The 16,249-nt window shown below is 49.4% G+C and overlaps 1 protein-coding gene across 10 annotated transcripts in view; it reads right to left on the bottom strand.

The window, feature by feature from the left end:
- Positions 1-16,249, bottom strand: part of RERE (arginine-glutamic acid dipeptide repeats) — a 302,330-nt gene that overhangs the window by 191,962 nt on the left and 94,119 nt on the right. For all 10 annotated transcript variants that reach the window (XM_048519246.1, XM_048519248.1, XM_048519251.1 and 7 more), the window contains one exon: positions 2,974-3,444. In XM_048519246.1, the coding sequence (XP_048375203.1) occupies positions 2,974-3,298 (325 nt within the window). In that variant the 5' untranslated portion in view covers positions 3,299-3,444. The remainder of the gene's footprint in view (positions 1-2,973; positions 3,445-16,249) is intronic.

The raw sequence follows: 16,249 nt of genomic DNA, 5'->3' as shown, positions 1-16,249 counted from the left end.
CAGCAACTCAGCTACTGAAATCTCAAAGACTTTGTCCTCTCCTCTCTCCCCTTTATTTTTGAACATCCAGTGTGTTGAGTATTTCTGGAGAATGCAAAAGTGTGCACAGTCTTCTTTTAGATAGCATCTTCTATTGGCAGGTCACAGAATGAGCCACTCAGCCTTACCTGCTGTCCTGTGCAAGTGTTCTCAATGGATGTCTCCACAAGTCTGCCAAAGCTCATGGAGCGTAAGTGTTGCTCTGATCTTCACCAAAGCTGCACCCAAGCCTTTCCAGGGCGCAGAGTACATCTCTCTCCTGCCACCAGATGCAGTAAAGCTTTTTCCCATGTTGACTGTTGTGCAAACAGAACTGCTCTTCTTCCACAGGAATACTCTTTGTCTATCCAGTGACACCCTTTGCCGAGGGCTTGCCACATTTTAGAGGTCTCCCTCACCAGGTGACTGGGAGGAGTGTGGGGTATGACACCTCCCACATATTTTCTTACAGCCACACCCAAGCAGCTAATCCCCAAGTTAATGCTGAATCAGCCCTCTCTCTGTAAGACTGGGAATAATAGGGACTGTCCTCTCACGCCTGAAGCCTGCAAATAAAATGCTGATGTACTACCATTCCCTTAACAGCAAAGGTGGTGATTCAGGGCAGTGAAATGGGGCTACTTGGGGACAGGGAGGCAGTTTGCACCTTCTCAGGAGACTCCCTAGGATTAAACATGTTCTCTGCTGTCCAGGGGCACAGAATGCTGAAGGCAGTTTGAAGGTGCCGGCGTCGTCGTTGTGGGGGAGGGGTTGAACAGAGGGCCTCTGAAGTTCTTGGAGCTTCAAACATTCTGCAAGGGGAACTGCCCAATCATGCTCCTCCCTCACACACAGAGAGAGAGCTTGTGAACACTAAACAGTGCAATATGCAGATGGTGAATTAAATTCTTCCACCATACAAAAGTCATTTGTAGCAAATCCGGGAAGATCCTCCTGAATTCTTTTGACCCAGGCTCTTCTCAAAGCAAAGGTCACTGGTTGCTGGCTTCAGAGGGCAGGAAATGTCCATCAATTGTAAGCACTGCATAAGAGGGCGACCATTACACAGGTTAAAAGGCCAAACAGGTGTTCTTAATCTGTTCAAAGAGCTCTTGATCGTCTGACCCCCAAGTGAGGCTGCTCCAGCACTGACCTCTGCGCGGACTCCCTGCTATGACCAAACACAAGTGGTCTTCCCTGGACTTTGTGTTTTAAGTAATTGTAATTTTAACCTTTGGTGAATTGTGTTCTTATTTATTTGTATCTATTTCTGGTCAATAACTGTATAAACGAACAAACAAAACAAAACAAAACGTAAGTGGTCAATTGTCAGTAAAATTCCGAGTCATAGCTGGGAAGAATACAAGCCACAAAGGCAAATTCATGCACAATTAGATGCTCAAATGTGTGTGGAGAGTTCCAAGGTAATTTCTCAAAGCTGAACATTATAATTTTGCCCTTAATGGTCAGGGCAGATGCAACGTAGCCCAACTCTTCACCACAGTTAGCAGACTGGAAACACAGGACAGGATTGGATGCCCCCAAGCCCACAGCAAATTTGACTTTTATGATGAACCAGGATCCAGTGCTAGTTAAGGGCAAGTTCACATGGGTCTGCTTGGAGCCATCATGCCATATTAACTGAAACAGGAGAAACTTTCCACATGTTTATTTTTATTTATTCAGTGTTGTTTGTACCCCACCTTTTCCCCCAATAGGGACTAACAGTTTATGTCATTCTCCTCTGCCTCTGTTTTATTCTCACAACAACCCTGGAAGGTAGGATAGGCTGCAAGTGTGTGTCTCACTCCAGGTCACCCAGCAAGCCTTCCATGGCAGAGCTGGGATTTGAACCCAGTCCTAGTCCAACTCTGACCACTACATACCAGCTGCCTCTACCATTCATAAAGTGAACAGGAATCGACTGACATGCCACTACCATTCATAAAGTGAACGGTAATCAACTGAACCAGCCCAGATATCCTGGTTATGCAGGGAACCTGAGTAGCCTTAATCATGCTTAATGGCAAGGCCAACGTGTGCAAACCAAGCTTGCAAATAGCTGCTTGCCCAGGTTACTTTGGGCAAACAAGATTTTTCCTGAAGCAACCAGGAAGGAAAGCTTTGCTGTGTTCCAAAAGGCAGACTTGCAAATATTTTAGGTGAGCCTGCAGGTTTTCTGGACATCACTACAAGGCTGGGCTTACCACACTTAAGGTGGGAGTCTACCTTGGGGGGGGAAGGAAGAATCTCCCATCTCTTAACTACACTGCCCCAACAACAGCAAGCTTCCCACAAACCTACACTGTTTTCAAGCAGAATTTTGTATGCACAGCTTAAAACCAAAAGCTGTAAATGTGTCCACCAGCAAGCCCTGAACTTTAAGCATTCTGCCAACGCAACATGCTACAAAAATTGTTTCTGGTCATTTATTTCCATGGGTGTTTTCCCCCCTCTCCTTCTGAAAATGCATCAGTCTTTTCTTCCTGCAGCGTTGTTCCAGCATGCCAATAATTTTGCAGGGAAGCAGAAGACAAATATGGTGGGGTTTGTAAGCCTGCTCTTTTGATAAGGGAATCCAAGAACAAATATATACATTCTGGAGGAAACAGAAGAGCTACAATTAGTCAAGGAACCAGGGCGGCCTCTGACACAAGGCAGAGAGAGGTGGCTGCCTCAAGAAGCAGCATTTGGGCACAGTTGAGGAGGGAGGGAGATGAATGGTCTGTTATTTTTGGTTGCTTATGTTCGGTCACACTCGCATATAAAATAGTTTGGTTACATATAATTGAGTTTTTGGCGTGTGAAAGCAATGGAGAGGGAATACAAACTCAACTTCACCTTCCAGCAATGACTGCAATAGAAATCCATGCTCTTGCATTTTATTCTCAACCATGTAAACTTCGGCAGACACAACCCAACCCACGGTTAGGATTCTGACGGCGGTCCTCTTACCTCCAGGCCTGTAGACCACATCATCTTCAGTGATGTAGGAGGTGATCTCCCCGTTGTCCGTCCTCTCGTAGCGCGATTTCTTCTTGGGGGGTTTCTTCTTGTTCTTCTTCGTGGACTCCTCCGTGGTGGCACTGTTGTTGTCGTTGTCCTCATCTTCGCTGTGGTCGCTCTCCGCGTAATTCTTGGCCCCTCCTTCCAGGGTGCAGCTGCGGCGAGGGCGGGAGTTCTCGCTCTCCCGCGCCTTCTCCCTCTTGTCCCGTTCCCTGTCCCGGTCTCTGTCCCGGTCCTTTTCTTTCTCTTTGTCCTTTTCTTTGTCTGCTGTCATGATTCGCCACGTGCCTTCTTCTGTCCTCTCACGGCTGGGCCTCCGTGAAAGGTAGACAGTGAGCCTGGGCTTCAGTCTTCTGAATTTCTCACTCAATTCCAGGGAAAATTCGGCCACTCCAGCAACCCCAGCGTTTTAAAAAGACTCTGCAGAGAAAACAGGAAAAGAGGAGACATTAACCACCACAATTCCTTGGCAACACCGGCATGTTTAGAATGGGAGAACAAATGTGGGGGGGTTAGTCAGCAATCCAATGTTTCATAGGATTAGGCCGTTTAGAAAGGCCACATAGTCACTATAACAACATGTCCAAAAGGGAACCCCACATGCCTTTAACAGAAGTGTAATTCCTCTCACATCTACCCACTGCAAGACCTGCCTAGAGATCAACTGATCAATTCCACATTGTTTTTTAATATATACTTACAGTAATTTAAAAAATCAGAATTAACAATGACTGGTTAAAGAGTTCAGAGATGTGTACCAACATTTTTCTCCTGGGCCTCTAATGCCACAGAATACTGTGGTTCTAGGGTTTCAAAATCAAGTAATTCATGGCTAGGGAACACAGCGTACACATACGGTACACATACAACATATGCATGCAGAGGTTTGGAGCTGTGATCCATCATCTGCCAAAAAGGGGGAAAAAATCTACCCAATGCTGAGAAACAGAATAGTCAGTTCCCAGGTTCTCTTTCACACTAGGATGACAAGTAAACTAAACTAAAGGCAAAGTGGTGTAGATGATGAAGGGCCCCAATATTCACTGGGGTTCACTTGGGGTTAGTGAATTCAACCAAGTTCTTTATGAAAATAAAAATTCAACAGGTCGCAAAAAAATGTGCTTAGACTGGAATTTCTTGGTAAAAGGACGACACTGTTAATTTCCACCCCCCCACCACACACCTTCCCAGGGCACCAACAAAAGAGAATCCTTCCTTCTACATGCACCATCTGCCCGTCCAATGATGGGCCTTTGATTACCCTTCTTCACTCTGAAATATTAATACACGAGGGTATTTGGTCAGGCAATAGCAACAATTGACTAAACATTTATCTCACTGCAGTCACCAGGACGAGAACCCTATTCTTAACCCACACAACCGAAGACACCACATTCTTTTGTTGAATATCAAGATTCCAAGCTTGGGTGGAACGTTTGCAGAATGTGTGAGGGCACGGCCTCGGACTCCACCCACAGTGACGATCCCTGTGCTCACAACCCTCTCATAGAAGGAGCATTCTTCCCTTCTCTGTCACTTGCATGAAAAGGCAGGGGGGGAATGGAAGACTTCACAAGTTTGCCTTTGCAGAAGAAGCCAGCCTCCCTTATTATCGGCTACATAAAACTGCCTACCTTCAAGCAAGGGAACAGCTGGGATAAGGGTGTGCTGCCACACAGTGTTAAAGCCTCCCCATTCTCCTGATCCAAAGCTGAGCCTTGACCCGAAGACGGTTTCCCTGTCAACTGCAGGACCAGCAATCTGGACTGACAGGCTGCACATTACATGTTTATTTGAGCCACAGCCAGCAGACACTGAAAGAGGGCTAAAATTGCTGGCAGCTGCTCCTGTGGATAGTCTTCAACTAACAGAAATGTTGCACCAGTTAAGGCATCCAGAAGCACATTTCTCAAGTGGAGGCTGGAGAATGTGTATGTGCAAATGCATGCTACAAGACACTCCTGGCTTCAACAAGACACTCTTGGCTTCACAGCAACTATCCATCTGGTGCCACTTCTGCAAGTATCAAGCACAGAAATGTTAAATAAAAGGCAGGAGCTTAGGAGAGGGACTCTGGCTGGATTCAGGTGTCACTTAACCCATATTAAACTGGGACATGAATACAGCAAGCGGGTGTGTGTCTCAACTTCCTCCTGCCATTTCTACTGCAGAAAATCTGCTGGAATCTAACCCCGGCTTCCTCCGCATAAAGATGCGACACAAAATATAATAAAAGTGATTGGAGGAAACGGCATGTAAGTGTAGCAGGCAAAAGTCTTAACGTGAGAAGACAGCCAAAGGTACTGACAGCAAATTAACTTCTACAAAGCAGAGAATGGAGGAGCAAACGATAGTAATTCTCAAATCTTCCCAACCAAAATACACATTCAATATCAAGAATGGAATCCCTATTTCCTGCCTGTTTTTACCAGCTGTCAATCCAACAACAGGAAGGGTGTCTGTGAATGTAGGAGGCCATCTAGATTCCAAATCCAGCTCTTGCCATGACGCCAACTGTTCAAGGTTTTGGACCGTCTTCCGCCATTCCTCACCCAAACCTCAAGGCTGAAGATATCAGCCATGATATAACCAGAGACATGTGCAGGTGATTATACAAAATGAGCACAGGCCCAAAATTCCCACCCTGTCCTCTTGCAGATACATTTCCCCTCTTATCTATCACATTCTCCATGAAGCTTTTGAACAATGAACAAAGTTGACAGGAAGAAAGTTTATTCATTTGAAATGTGGTCCAGGAGGAGAGCTTCATGGATACCACAAGCCACCCAAAAGACAAATAAGTGGATTGCATCAAGCCTGAAGTGTGCCTAGAAGCTGAGCTGACTGAACTGAGGCTACTGTACTTTGGTCATATCATGAGAACGGTCCACTGGTTACTTACCGAGAAGGGTCCTTCTACTGGACGGCAGGGGGACATCTTGATGGGTGTTTTCCAACTGGATCTCAGGGAAGCAGGAACTAGAATCTTGTCACTTCCTGTAGACCGGTTGGCGCCCATCTTGATCTCCAGTTGACGCCTGTCGAAGCAGTGAGCACTCCCTATTTCTTATTTAAACACAACTTGGGAGAAGCTCCGTATATAAGGAAGTAACAAGTAACATATTAATAGAAACTGAATAAGGCAAATAGAGTGCCAACCAGAGCTCTAAGGTATCTAGAATTGTAGGGTATGAATAGTGCTGGACCCATATATGAGGACTGATGACGAACGCGGGAGGGCCAAGATGTCCCCCTGCCGTCCAGTAGAAGGACCCTTCTCGGTAAGTAACCAATGGACCGTTCTACTGGAGGCGGGGGACATCTTGATGGGACCTCCTATAGCAGTGTCCCCAAGAAGGGCGGGTTCGTATCAGTCCCCAATGATGTGCTCCAGCACTCTCCTACCAAAGGTCGCTTCTGAAGCTGCCATGGAATGGAGTTTGTAGTGCCGGACAAATGAGGAGACTGAAGACCATGTGGCTGCCCTACATATGTCTAGAACTGACACCTGACTTCTGAGTGCCGCGTTAGTGGCGGCGCTGCGTGTCGAATGTGCTGTAATGCCTTGGGGAATGGGCTGGTTGGTGGCTTTGTAAGCCTCGATGATACAAGCCTTGATGGTACGGCTGATGGCGGCTTTGGACATGGTTCCCCCTAAATTGGGGGGGGCGATGTTGATGAATAAGCTGCTAGTTTTGCGGATGGGCTCGGTCCTAATGATGTAGGCCTTGAGCGACCGACGCACGTCGAGGTTATGCCATAGACGTTCTTTAGGGTGAGACGGATTTGGACAAAAGTTCGGTACTATTATGTCTTGGTTCAGATGGAAGGTTGATCTGACTTTGGGAACGAACGTCGGATCCGTCCTCAGGACCACTCGGTCTTTGTAGAACATACATAGGTCCTTGTTGACTGAAAGAGCGTTGATTTCGGACACCCTCCTGGCTGTAGTGATGGCTAGAAGGAATATGATCTTCATGCGAAGCCACTTAATGTGAATAGTTTGAACTGGTTCGAAGGGTGACAGTGTTAAGGCTGAGAGAACCAGGTGAAGGCGCCAGGATGGGAATCGGTGTCTGATTGGTGGTTGAAGTTGGAGCACCCCTTTGAGGAAGCGAACCACGTCCGGGTGCTTGGAGATTGGGTAGCCCTGTGCGGGAGGCCAGATAGTGGAGAGCGCGGCTACCTGTCTCTTCAGTGTTGCACTTCTGAGGCCCATGTCAAAACCCTCTTGGAGAAAACGGAGAATCTGGGGAAGGTCCTACTCTGGCGATTACAGGGTTGATAAGATTGTTTCCCGCACCATCTCCACGAATGCCTTCCAGGAACAGTTATAAATGTTGTTAGTTGATGTTCTGCGGGAGGCGAGAATAGTTGCTGTCACCTGTGCTGAGTAGCCTTTGTCGTTCAGCAGTCTCCGTTCAACAACCATGCGGTCAGTCAGGAACCAGCCTGGGTCCGGGTGTAGGACCGGGCCCTGTGACAGCAGATCGTGAGGTGTTGGAAGCGTCAAGGCTGGAAGTGGTTGCAAGTTCCATGTGATAAGCTGACAACCAAGGTCTCAGCTTGTAACCAGAAGCAGGCGATGAGGAATCACTTTGGCGCTTTTCCTGGAAAGTTATTTTTCCGAAGCACCTTGGGGATGATTGGAGTCGGTGGATAGGCGTAGAGGAGAACCTTGGGCCATGAGGAGGATGTCAGGGCATCTACGCCCGAGAACTTCCTGGGTGATGGAAAGCGTGACGCATGAACGCCGGAAGTTGACGGTTGTGGATCGAAGCAAACAGGTCCACTTTGGGAGTTCCTAGGGATTGGCTGACAAGCTGGAGGATGGTTGGTTTGAGTTGCCATTGCGCTTCCACGACTGCTTGTGGCAATCAGCCAGTCGCTGTGGTGTTCAGGCAGCATACCACTTGTATATGTTAGGCCGAGGCGAGCTTAGGTGCTGTTCTGCCCAGAGTAGGATTTGCATCGCTTCTCGATGTAGTTGGGACGACCTTGAGCCGCCCTGATTGTTGATATAGGCTTTGGCCGATGTATTGTCTGTTCGGATCAGCACGTGGGTGCTGTGAATGTGGGTTTGAAAGTGTTGCAAGGCCAGGAAGATGGCCTTGGTCTCTAGTATGTTTATGGGAAGGAGGGCCTGATCTGTGGTCCATTGACCCTGGACATAGAGTCCCTGTGTAGTGGCTCCCCAGCCCTGTAGGCTGGCATCCGTGAAGATTTCCCGTCTGCTGAGGTGGAGGTACACCTTCCCTCCTTCCAAGATTAGATCGGATGCGTCCACCATCGGAGTTCGTTCTTCAACTGGTAGCGTGGGCTTGGGATCAGGAATGCTGATCTTTCTTTGCCATGATCTGGTGTTGAAAAGGTCGGAGGAGAATGTCTGGAGAGGTAGCGCATGCAGTCTTCCCCATTGGATGCATGTCGAAGAGCCGACACCACCATCAGGCCGAGGAGACTTGCCAGCCGTAGCAGAGGCGTGACTTCTTGGCCCGGACAGGTTGAAGATTGTTGGAGTTCATGATGCTTGTCGATCTTGGATAGGGAAGCGAACAGGGCATTCTGGGTGGCGAATTGTCTATGATGGCCCCCAGGTGTTCCAGGCGTTGAGGCGAGGTTTGTGTGGCTTTTGGCTTAGAATTCCACTGCAGGGAAGCCAGTGGAGTTGGAAGAGTTTCTTGGGTTCTGGAGACATCTAAGGATTCGCCTGTTGACTGGACTTGGACCTGATTAGAGAATGTCGTCCAGATATGCCAGGTGCGATGTGAATGGACTGTTGCCTGAGAGAGTGATGGGTGCCAGGAGCACCTTGGAGGGAACACCACGAGGGGCTGTGGCCGAGGCAGAATGGGAGGGCCCGGTACTGGAACTTCAGTCTAGCCCCACTGCGAATCTGAGGAACCTTCGATGTGCTGGGTTGATGAGCCTGCGATGCAGGTAAGCCTCTGTCAGGTCCAGGGAAGTTAGATAGTCCCCTAGGCGTAGATTCTCTGTTATCACGACCTTAGGGTCTCCATGCGGAAGCAGTTGCAGTTTGATGTGCTGGTTGGCGAACCTTAAGAGTTTAGTATGGCGCGCCATGGTCGCCCGTTCTTTTTAGATACGGTAAAGAAGTGAAAATACTCCGGGATCTCTCTTGCCGAGGGACAGCACGGTTCTATTGCGTTGATGTTCAGCAGATGTTGCTGAATGGCCAGTTGTGTTGTTCTCCTGGCCTTCGCTGATGTTTGAGTTGACCGGGAAGGTTCTGAACGGAGGAGGAGGATGCTTTGCGAATTCTACTTGACATATCCCGTTTGGAATGATTTCTTGCGTCCAGCGATCCCGCGTGTCGCCCGTCCACTGTTGTTGGAATAGGTGGAAGAGCGACCTTACGCCCACTGGTGGAGCGTAGTCAGGATGTCTGTTGTTGCGGTCCGCACCCGAAGAGTTTTCCCTGTTTGTTGTGGGGCCGAAAGGAATGGTTGAAGGTATTGCTGGGATTGTTGTTGTTATTTCCGTTTAGCGAAATCCCTGGAAGATGGAGTTGTAGCAGTCACGTCTGCCCTCTTCGGGAACCTTGGTAAAGATGCGGTGTGAGCGAAGGTGTTGTTGGAGCTTGGATGAGTTGTGGTCTGCCCTATGGGGAATTTTTGGCATGGCCTTCTGCCATGATCCCCTAGTCTCTATCAGGATCACGTTCTAGTTCTTGGCCGAAGAAGGCGGTGCCTTGGAAGGAGAACCCTGAAATGAGCTGCTTGGAATGGCTAGTCTGCCTGCCAGGGAGCGCAGCCAGGCGGCGTCTGGGGACCTGAGGCCATAGCTGGGAGAGCACACCGAGAAACCGTCAAGCAAGGCATGAAATTGGAATCAGCTAGAAAAAGAATGATATGAGTGAGGGAGTAGCCTTTTTTCCAACTCCCTCTCTGATCCCTTGTTGCGCCAGGTGGGATGATGAGTTCCAGTAGTCTCGCTTGACTCCCAGACTATGCCGACCCCCTGGCCATGAGTGGCCGAAGAAGCTGTTATTTTTTTGGTGGCCATGGCTAAAATCTAGAATGAGAGAAGCGTTTAAGGGGCCGGTGTTATCAGCCCGAAAACTTGTCTAGGGGGTCGCCAATGTTTCCATCACCATCTTGTGAAACTAGCCCTCCCGGACTGAAGGGGGAAGCGACAGAGGCGTCCCACTGGTGGCACCTGGAGTAAGGCAACGAAGAAGAAGGTGTGTGGCGGGGTAGTGTAAAAGCTTCTTGAAGCTGGCTGGGAAGCCTTGCTGAAGCGGAGGGTTGAGCCATTCCTTCTTCATTCTTTTTTCAAAGTATGCCTGGCAATGGGAGGAAAATCTTTGTGCCAGATCATCCCTCTGGGAAAATGTCAGTTTTCCCTTGAGATGATACGCTTTGATCGGCTTCTGAGAGAGGAGGGAGGACTGAAGTGAGTCCGCAGCGTCCTCGGGGTCGCTTCAATTGATTCTAATCACACGGCAATAGCCTTGGTGATGAGGAAGGATGCATCCTCAACCTTAAAAAACCTATGTGTCTTTTCTGTGTTCTCAGGGGTTTTTTCCTCAGGTTCTGAAAAGTGATCAGAATTCTCACATTCCCCTTCGCTGGTTCCCTCCTCCCCCGGGAAAACGGTGGGATTGGAAGAATGGACTGCTCTAGGGGCCCTGCGTCTTGTGGGCGAGGGGGAGGAAGAAGAAGAAGAGGGAGACCTTGTTCTTCTATGATAGGATCTATGGTATGCCCTGATCTCCTCCCTCATGCTCTTTCTAAACATTTGTACCAGCTGATCAGGGGAAGCTTGCTGCCAAGTTCCCTGTTGCAGGGGCTGGGTTGGTACTAAACTAGACACGGAGGCCTGGTCTACCCCCCGCTCGTCGCGATCTTGCCTGTTTAGATGACTTGATCCGTCGCTAGGGGGCGCTGCGTGTAATGGAGGTTACGCCCTCCGGTAGGCCCCTCTCCGGGACACTGGCCGGTTTTCACTCCTCCCTCCTCCTCCAGCTCTGGTGGAGGGGGGCTGAACGGCCTGCCGGGGTCTCCGACCTCCAGATTAACCGGAGTGGGATCGTCCCCCGCAGTCCGGGGACGATCAGTACTCAACAGCGATCCCTGTAAGGAGAGGAGGTACTTGCGGCCGTTTTCTTCTTCTTTTTGGCGGCCGGCGCCGCCTCTCCCTCCGTTCGCGCCTTTTTCTTCTTCTTCCCGGCGACCGTTGTCTCCGCCGTTACCCCGCCGCCGCCCGCCGCGTAGCGTCTTTCTGAACCCGCCGCGCTGGCGGCTTGAGTGGTCTCGCGTTTTTTTCTCGCTGCGCCGACTCTGGCCCCTCTCCTGGCCGTGTCGGCGTTTTGGAGGAGGATCCCAGCGATCACCTCTCTGCGGAGGAAGCGGGAAAAAAAGCGCTCTCTCCGCGGAGCGGAGAAATGGCTGAAACTCCATTTTGCCCTGAGGAGCAAGGAGAGAAGAGGGGGGGGGCGGAGAAGAGTGGAGGGAGGAGAAGGAAGGAGGAAAGTCCTGGCTTGCGCCAAGGAAAGCCTCCTGTAAAGTTAGATGAGAAAGGTAAGGAGATAGAAATAGTTTGAAGAAATTTTTTAGGAGCTCTGACTGGTGCTGCTAACCCTGATGGTACAGGAGCATTAACTGGAGATCTAAGATGGAAGCGTAACGGTCTACAGGAAGTGACAAGATTCTAGTTCCTGCTTCCCTGAGATCCAGTTGGAAAACACCCATCAAGATGTCCCCCGCCTCCAGTAGAAGAAAGGAGTCACCAGAAAAGAAAATAATGCTAGGAAAAGTTGAAAGCTGCAGGAAAAGACCCACTATGAGTTGGGCTGACTCCATAAAAGAAGCCACGGCCCTCAGTTTGCAAGACCTGAGCAAAGGCTGTTAAGGACGGCACATTTTGGAGGTCAATAATTCATGGGGTCGCCATGAGACAGGAGCGACTTCACAGCACCTCCTTCTCCCCTTCCCCCCACTCTCTCTCTCACACACACACACTCACCATGAAGTCTGAGATAACTTACTTCCATTTCATCTCAACCAGCTTGTGCAGTACGATGGAGTGAACAAGTATGGCTGGCCAGGGTCACCCAGTGAGCCATGCAACAGGACAGAGCCATGAGCCTGGGTCTCCCCAGGTCAGTCTCCCGCTTTAAGCCTGACACTGATTCTGGACAGCCTTGTTGTTGTGACACTGGCAAAGGGCTCTTTTAACACCCTCTTCCACAGACACTGCACTGCTAGCTTGATCACAGGTTGCCTCTCATTCTACATCTCAAAAGGCCCGTCCCCTTTGACAAAGACATGGGTCAGAACATGAGCAGCATCCTCTACTGCTGTCCTTATTGTGTGTGCGGGGAGCAAAAGAGCCCTTTGCAACTGCTTCCAGAGTTAACAGACCTGGGGCTTGGCTGCAAGCCAGATGAGGATGCCCCTGTGGGATAGATTCAGTTCCAGGGCCTCCAGTTTGCCTCTGTGAACTATAACTTTCTACAGTGCTCATAAAGCATACTAGAGCAAAGGATTTCGCTCCCGTTTTAGTACAAAGTGTGTCAGGTTGAAGAAATTTGCCCATGTACTGGCATCTCAGTCACTCCCCCATGCCTGCAAAGTTAGAATTTATCCTGTTTCCAAAGGTTAAAGTTTCCTGTTCTAAACAAACTGCAGAAGAATTGTAACAAAAGAAAAGATCTATCTACACGCAAGGGGTCATTTTGCCCTAGTGTGTCCTCTACTGGAAAACAGAAAGGGAGGCAAAGTACATGGTGAGTAGCCCACCCGCTCCCCTCTACATTCCATCTTTTGTGCAAGACTCTGCCAGCAGCCAACATTTGCCAACTTATTTCACAAAAGGGGGTAGAAGGATAGCCAACGTTTTGAATGCATAAACTAGCCACTTCAGTAAGCAATTCGAGTTAGATGGAAAATGCTGCGCCATTATAGGACTTGAGGGGCAAATTTAACATGGAAGTACATCACATGGGCAGAACATTTTAGCATGCACAGGAGGAGAGGACTCCCTTCACGCTCCCCAAATGATCTCACTTCTATTCATGAGTGCACAGTGACAAAACCTACTTCTTGACTCCGCTCTCAGAACAACAGGGTGCAAACAATACCCCCATCTTTCTGATGTGCACCAAATAGACTCCACACTTCCAACAGCCTATTTTGAGAGTTACAAACGACACCTTTGGGGGCTTTTGTTCTTTTCCTCCTCTCACATTGCCCGCCCTCCCACCGTGCTTCTTAGGAAGAAGAGTACTGAGCCCTCAGTTGTCGTAAGAGTTCTGGGGAACCTGAAAGCTCCCTTACTGCTCTGGGGCGTTTTAGGGACTCTTAATGAAAACGATTGGAGAGCAAGTCGCTCAAGTCGTTAAGCTAGTCATTTGCCACCAAAAGTTAGGAGCTTTCAAGTCATTGGGTGCCAACCACTCACTCTAAAGGAGTCCCTTGTATGGTCCAAACCGCACCATCCCAACCTGCTGCTATAGACCAACAGCAGCCTGCCGCTCCTCAGGCACCAACTACCACACTTCAAGAGTGGTTTCCCAAGCTTTCCCCCAGGCCACTGGACCAGGGAAAATTTTCATGCTAGGGAAGGCTACATCCCATGGAACTGGCTCCAAATCTAATAGCCAAAAAGCTCAGAGCCTTTAAAAACTCCAGCAGCAAGTTTCAGAAGGCCAGGCCACTTAGAATGTTTACATCTTTGAAGAAATTGGAAGTGGGGAGGAAGTCAACTGTGTGTGACTGAAATCTCTCTCCTTAGAGCCTGGTACGATTCTTTTTTGAACAGGAGAGACAGCAATGAATTCTGAGTCCCGGTTGGCTTCCAATGCCCAACAATGACAACATCCAAAGAGACAAATTGACTTCCCTGTCATAGCTCAGGCTGAGCCTCTCTCTGCGCTGCTTCCCCAAATGAAGCAATCATCCAGGGAAGAAAAGATTCCAACTCCTTCCCTCTCCTGAAGTGGTTGCAGTAATTTTTTTTTTCTGACAACACACAAGAGGGGCCTCATGCGTGTACCAACAAAGATGTTATTTACTCAGAGAGACCTCGGGTATCAACCGCATCCAGAGGCTTTTCAAAACGCCCGACGACGGACGCTCCGCGCGCCTGGAGAGTCCCCAAGATCTTTTCTGCCAAAATAAACAATTTTGGTTGATCGTATGCAAAGACCCTTCTGGGCAGTAACCTAAGCGAGCAAGTTTAAAGGACAAAATTTTCAAGCCCATAAGCATCTTGTGCGCCCCAGATGGGATGGCTGTGCATATCAAAAGGACAGGACAGATGAACTCACTTGTGCTGGCAAGAGGTAAATGGACACCTACTCTCTTCTGTGTGGGCAGGCAACAGATAATCCATCTGCGCCACCATCTGTACACTCCCACACACGCCAGCTGGGTGACCCTGGGCTAGTCACAGCTTCTCGGAGCTCTCTCAGTCCCACCCACCTCACAGGGTGTTTGTTGTGAGGGGGGAAGGGCAAGGAGATTGTAAGCCCCTTTGAGTCTCCTACAGGAGAGAAAGGGGGGATACAAATCCAAACTCTTCTTCTTCTCTTCTTAATAGTCCATTACAAAACAGCATTGAACAAATACCAGAATTATTTGTGCGTGCGCACACATGGGTTCAGCTGTTGTGCTACACAGGGAGTAGAGCTGTGCTCAGGAGGGGTACATGTCTTATGTGTGAGTGCTAAGCTCAGGAATCAACACCCAAGGAGACATGGGGTACAGTACCAAAGGCTCTCACATAGATGTTGCTCTTTTCCCCGCCTCCTGCCGCTGGCAGATGTGCTGCCAATACACCATTTGCAATTTCCTCACACAGAATATGAGAGGTGAAAAGAGTCACTTCAGTCGCTTGTTCCCACTGAGCCTCATGAACTGCAAAGAACAGCCAGCACCTACTGAGCAGCGGGAGCCCCAGATGTGATGTGGAATGAGAAATAGCTGGCTGCCGTCAGGCACACAGGAAGCCGGTCTCGGAGGCAAGAAATCTCTCAGCTTTTACAGCCCCATTGAGCTCTTTTGCCCATGCGAATGGGACTGCTGAGGGACAACAATAAAGGTCAGCACTGGAGGCCTTAGGATCAAAACTAGACACAAGGCCCCCATGTGCCAGCACAGAGACTGGAGGGCTCAATGGAGGTCTGGCATCTTTGGGGGCAGATGTTGAGGGAGATTCAGGCCCAATACTGTTCCTCTCTCCAAAGTGGCCTTCCTGTAAAATGGGGTGCAAGGCAGACCAGGCAGAACTCGAACATCTGGAAATCCAAGTCACATGACTCTGGGGTGCACAGGAGGAAGACTGCTGACCTTCTGATTCAGCACCAGTGCTAAGGACACAGGGCAGCATCAAAAGGCTGGAGAGCGTGTGCTCGCTGCCAGGGAAGGGTGCCATAATTGGAGGGCCTTCTGAAAAGAGCAGCTACACAAGCATCACAGTGGCTGTGATATAAAGCACCGGTTCACAGAGCTCACAAGGGAGTGGCGGCCTTTCCGCTGGTTTAATCCTCAATGGCCTTAACAAGGCTTTGCAGTGTGAGCAAGCAAACAGCAGTGACTAATTGGGGATGTGGCTGGACGGGATGGCTCCTTTTTCATCTATCCTGCCCACACCCCCAGCATGAATATCCAAAGAGGCAGCCTGGTGCCCCCTTCCCCTCCGTCTTCAGAGACGCCCTTCCGAGCAAAGCAATACTGGCCTCAAGGCAACATGCGTTTCCTTGCCAGTCCCTGCTGAAGTCAAGCAGATGGCAGTGAGCTTCATAATCCGGATTAGTCCCAGCCTTTGTTAATCAAACTAGCAAAATGCCCATCACTACAATGAGTGGAGCATGTGTGGACGGAGATTCACGCCACCCCCTCTTCTCCCCACCCCCCACACACACCCGTCCCCACCCACTAAAGCATAACTGGAAAGATAACTGGTTGCACATCATCTCCCTAAAAGGATCGTCAGGGTGCTTTGCCTCGCCAGAATCCTGGCATCTGTTAATCCGGCAACTACTGTGGGAACTGACAACTCAGCTGTCTGCAATCTAGATAAAGGAACTGTGCTAGTGGTCTGGATCTCTAAGCAGGATGGGGGCTAGGATGACACTAGGCTGCTTTCTAAGCAACGTGAGTCAGCAAGCCAGGATGGGAGCAAAAATAATCAAATATTAACACTCATGATGAGTCAAGGGCAAATCAGGACTCTCTGAGTAATGGAGTGAGAGCTACCT

The sequence above is a fragment of the Sphaerodactylus townsendi genome, linkage group LG16, assembly GCF_021028975.2.
Source record: "Sphaerodactylus townsendi isolate TG3544 linkage group LG16, MPM_Stown_v2.3, whole genome shotgun sequence".
Taxonomy (NCBI): Eukaryota; Metazoa; Chordata; class Lepidosauria; order Squamata; family Sphaerodactylidae; genus Sphaerodactylus; species Sphaerodactylus townsendi.
The sequence above is the reverse complement of the archived record's forward strand: the minus strand, read 5'-3'. Positions and strand labels throughout refer to the sequence as shown.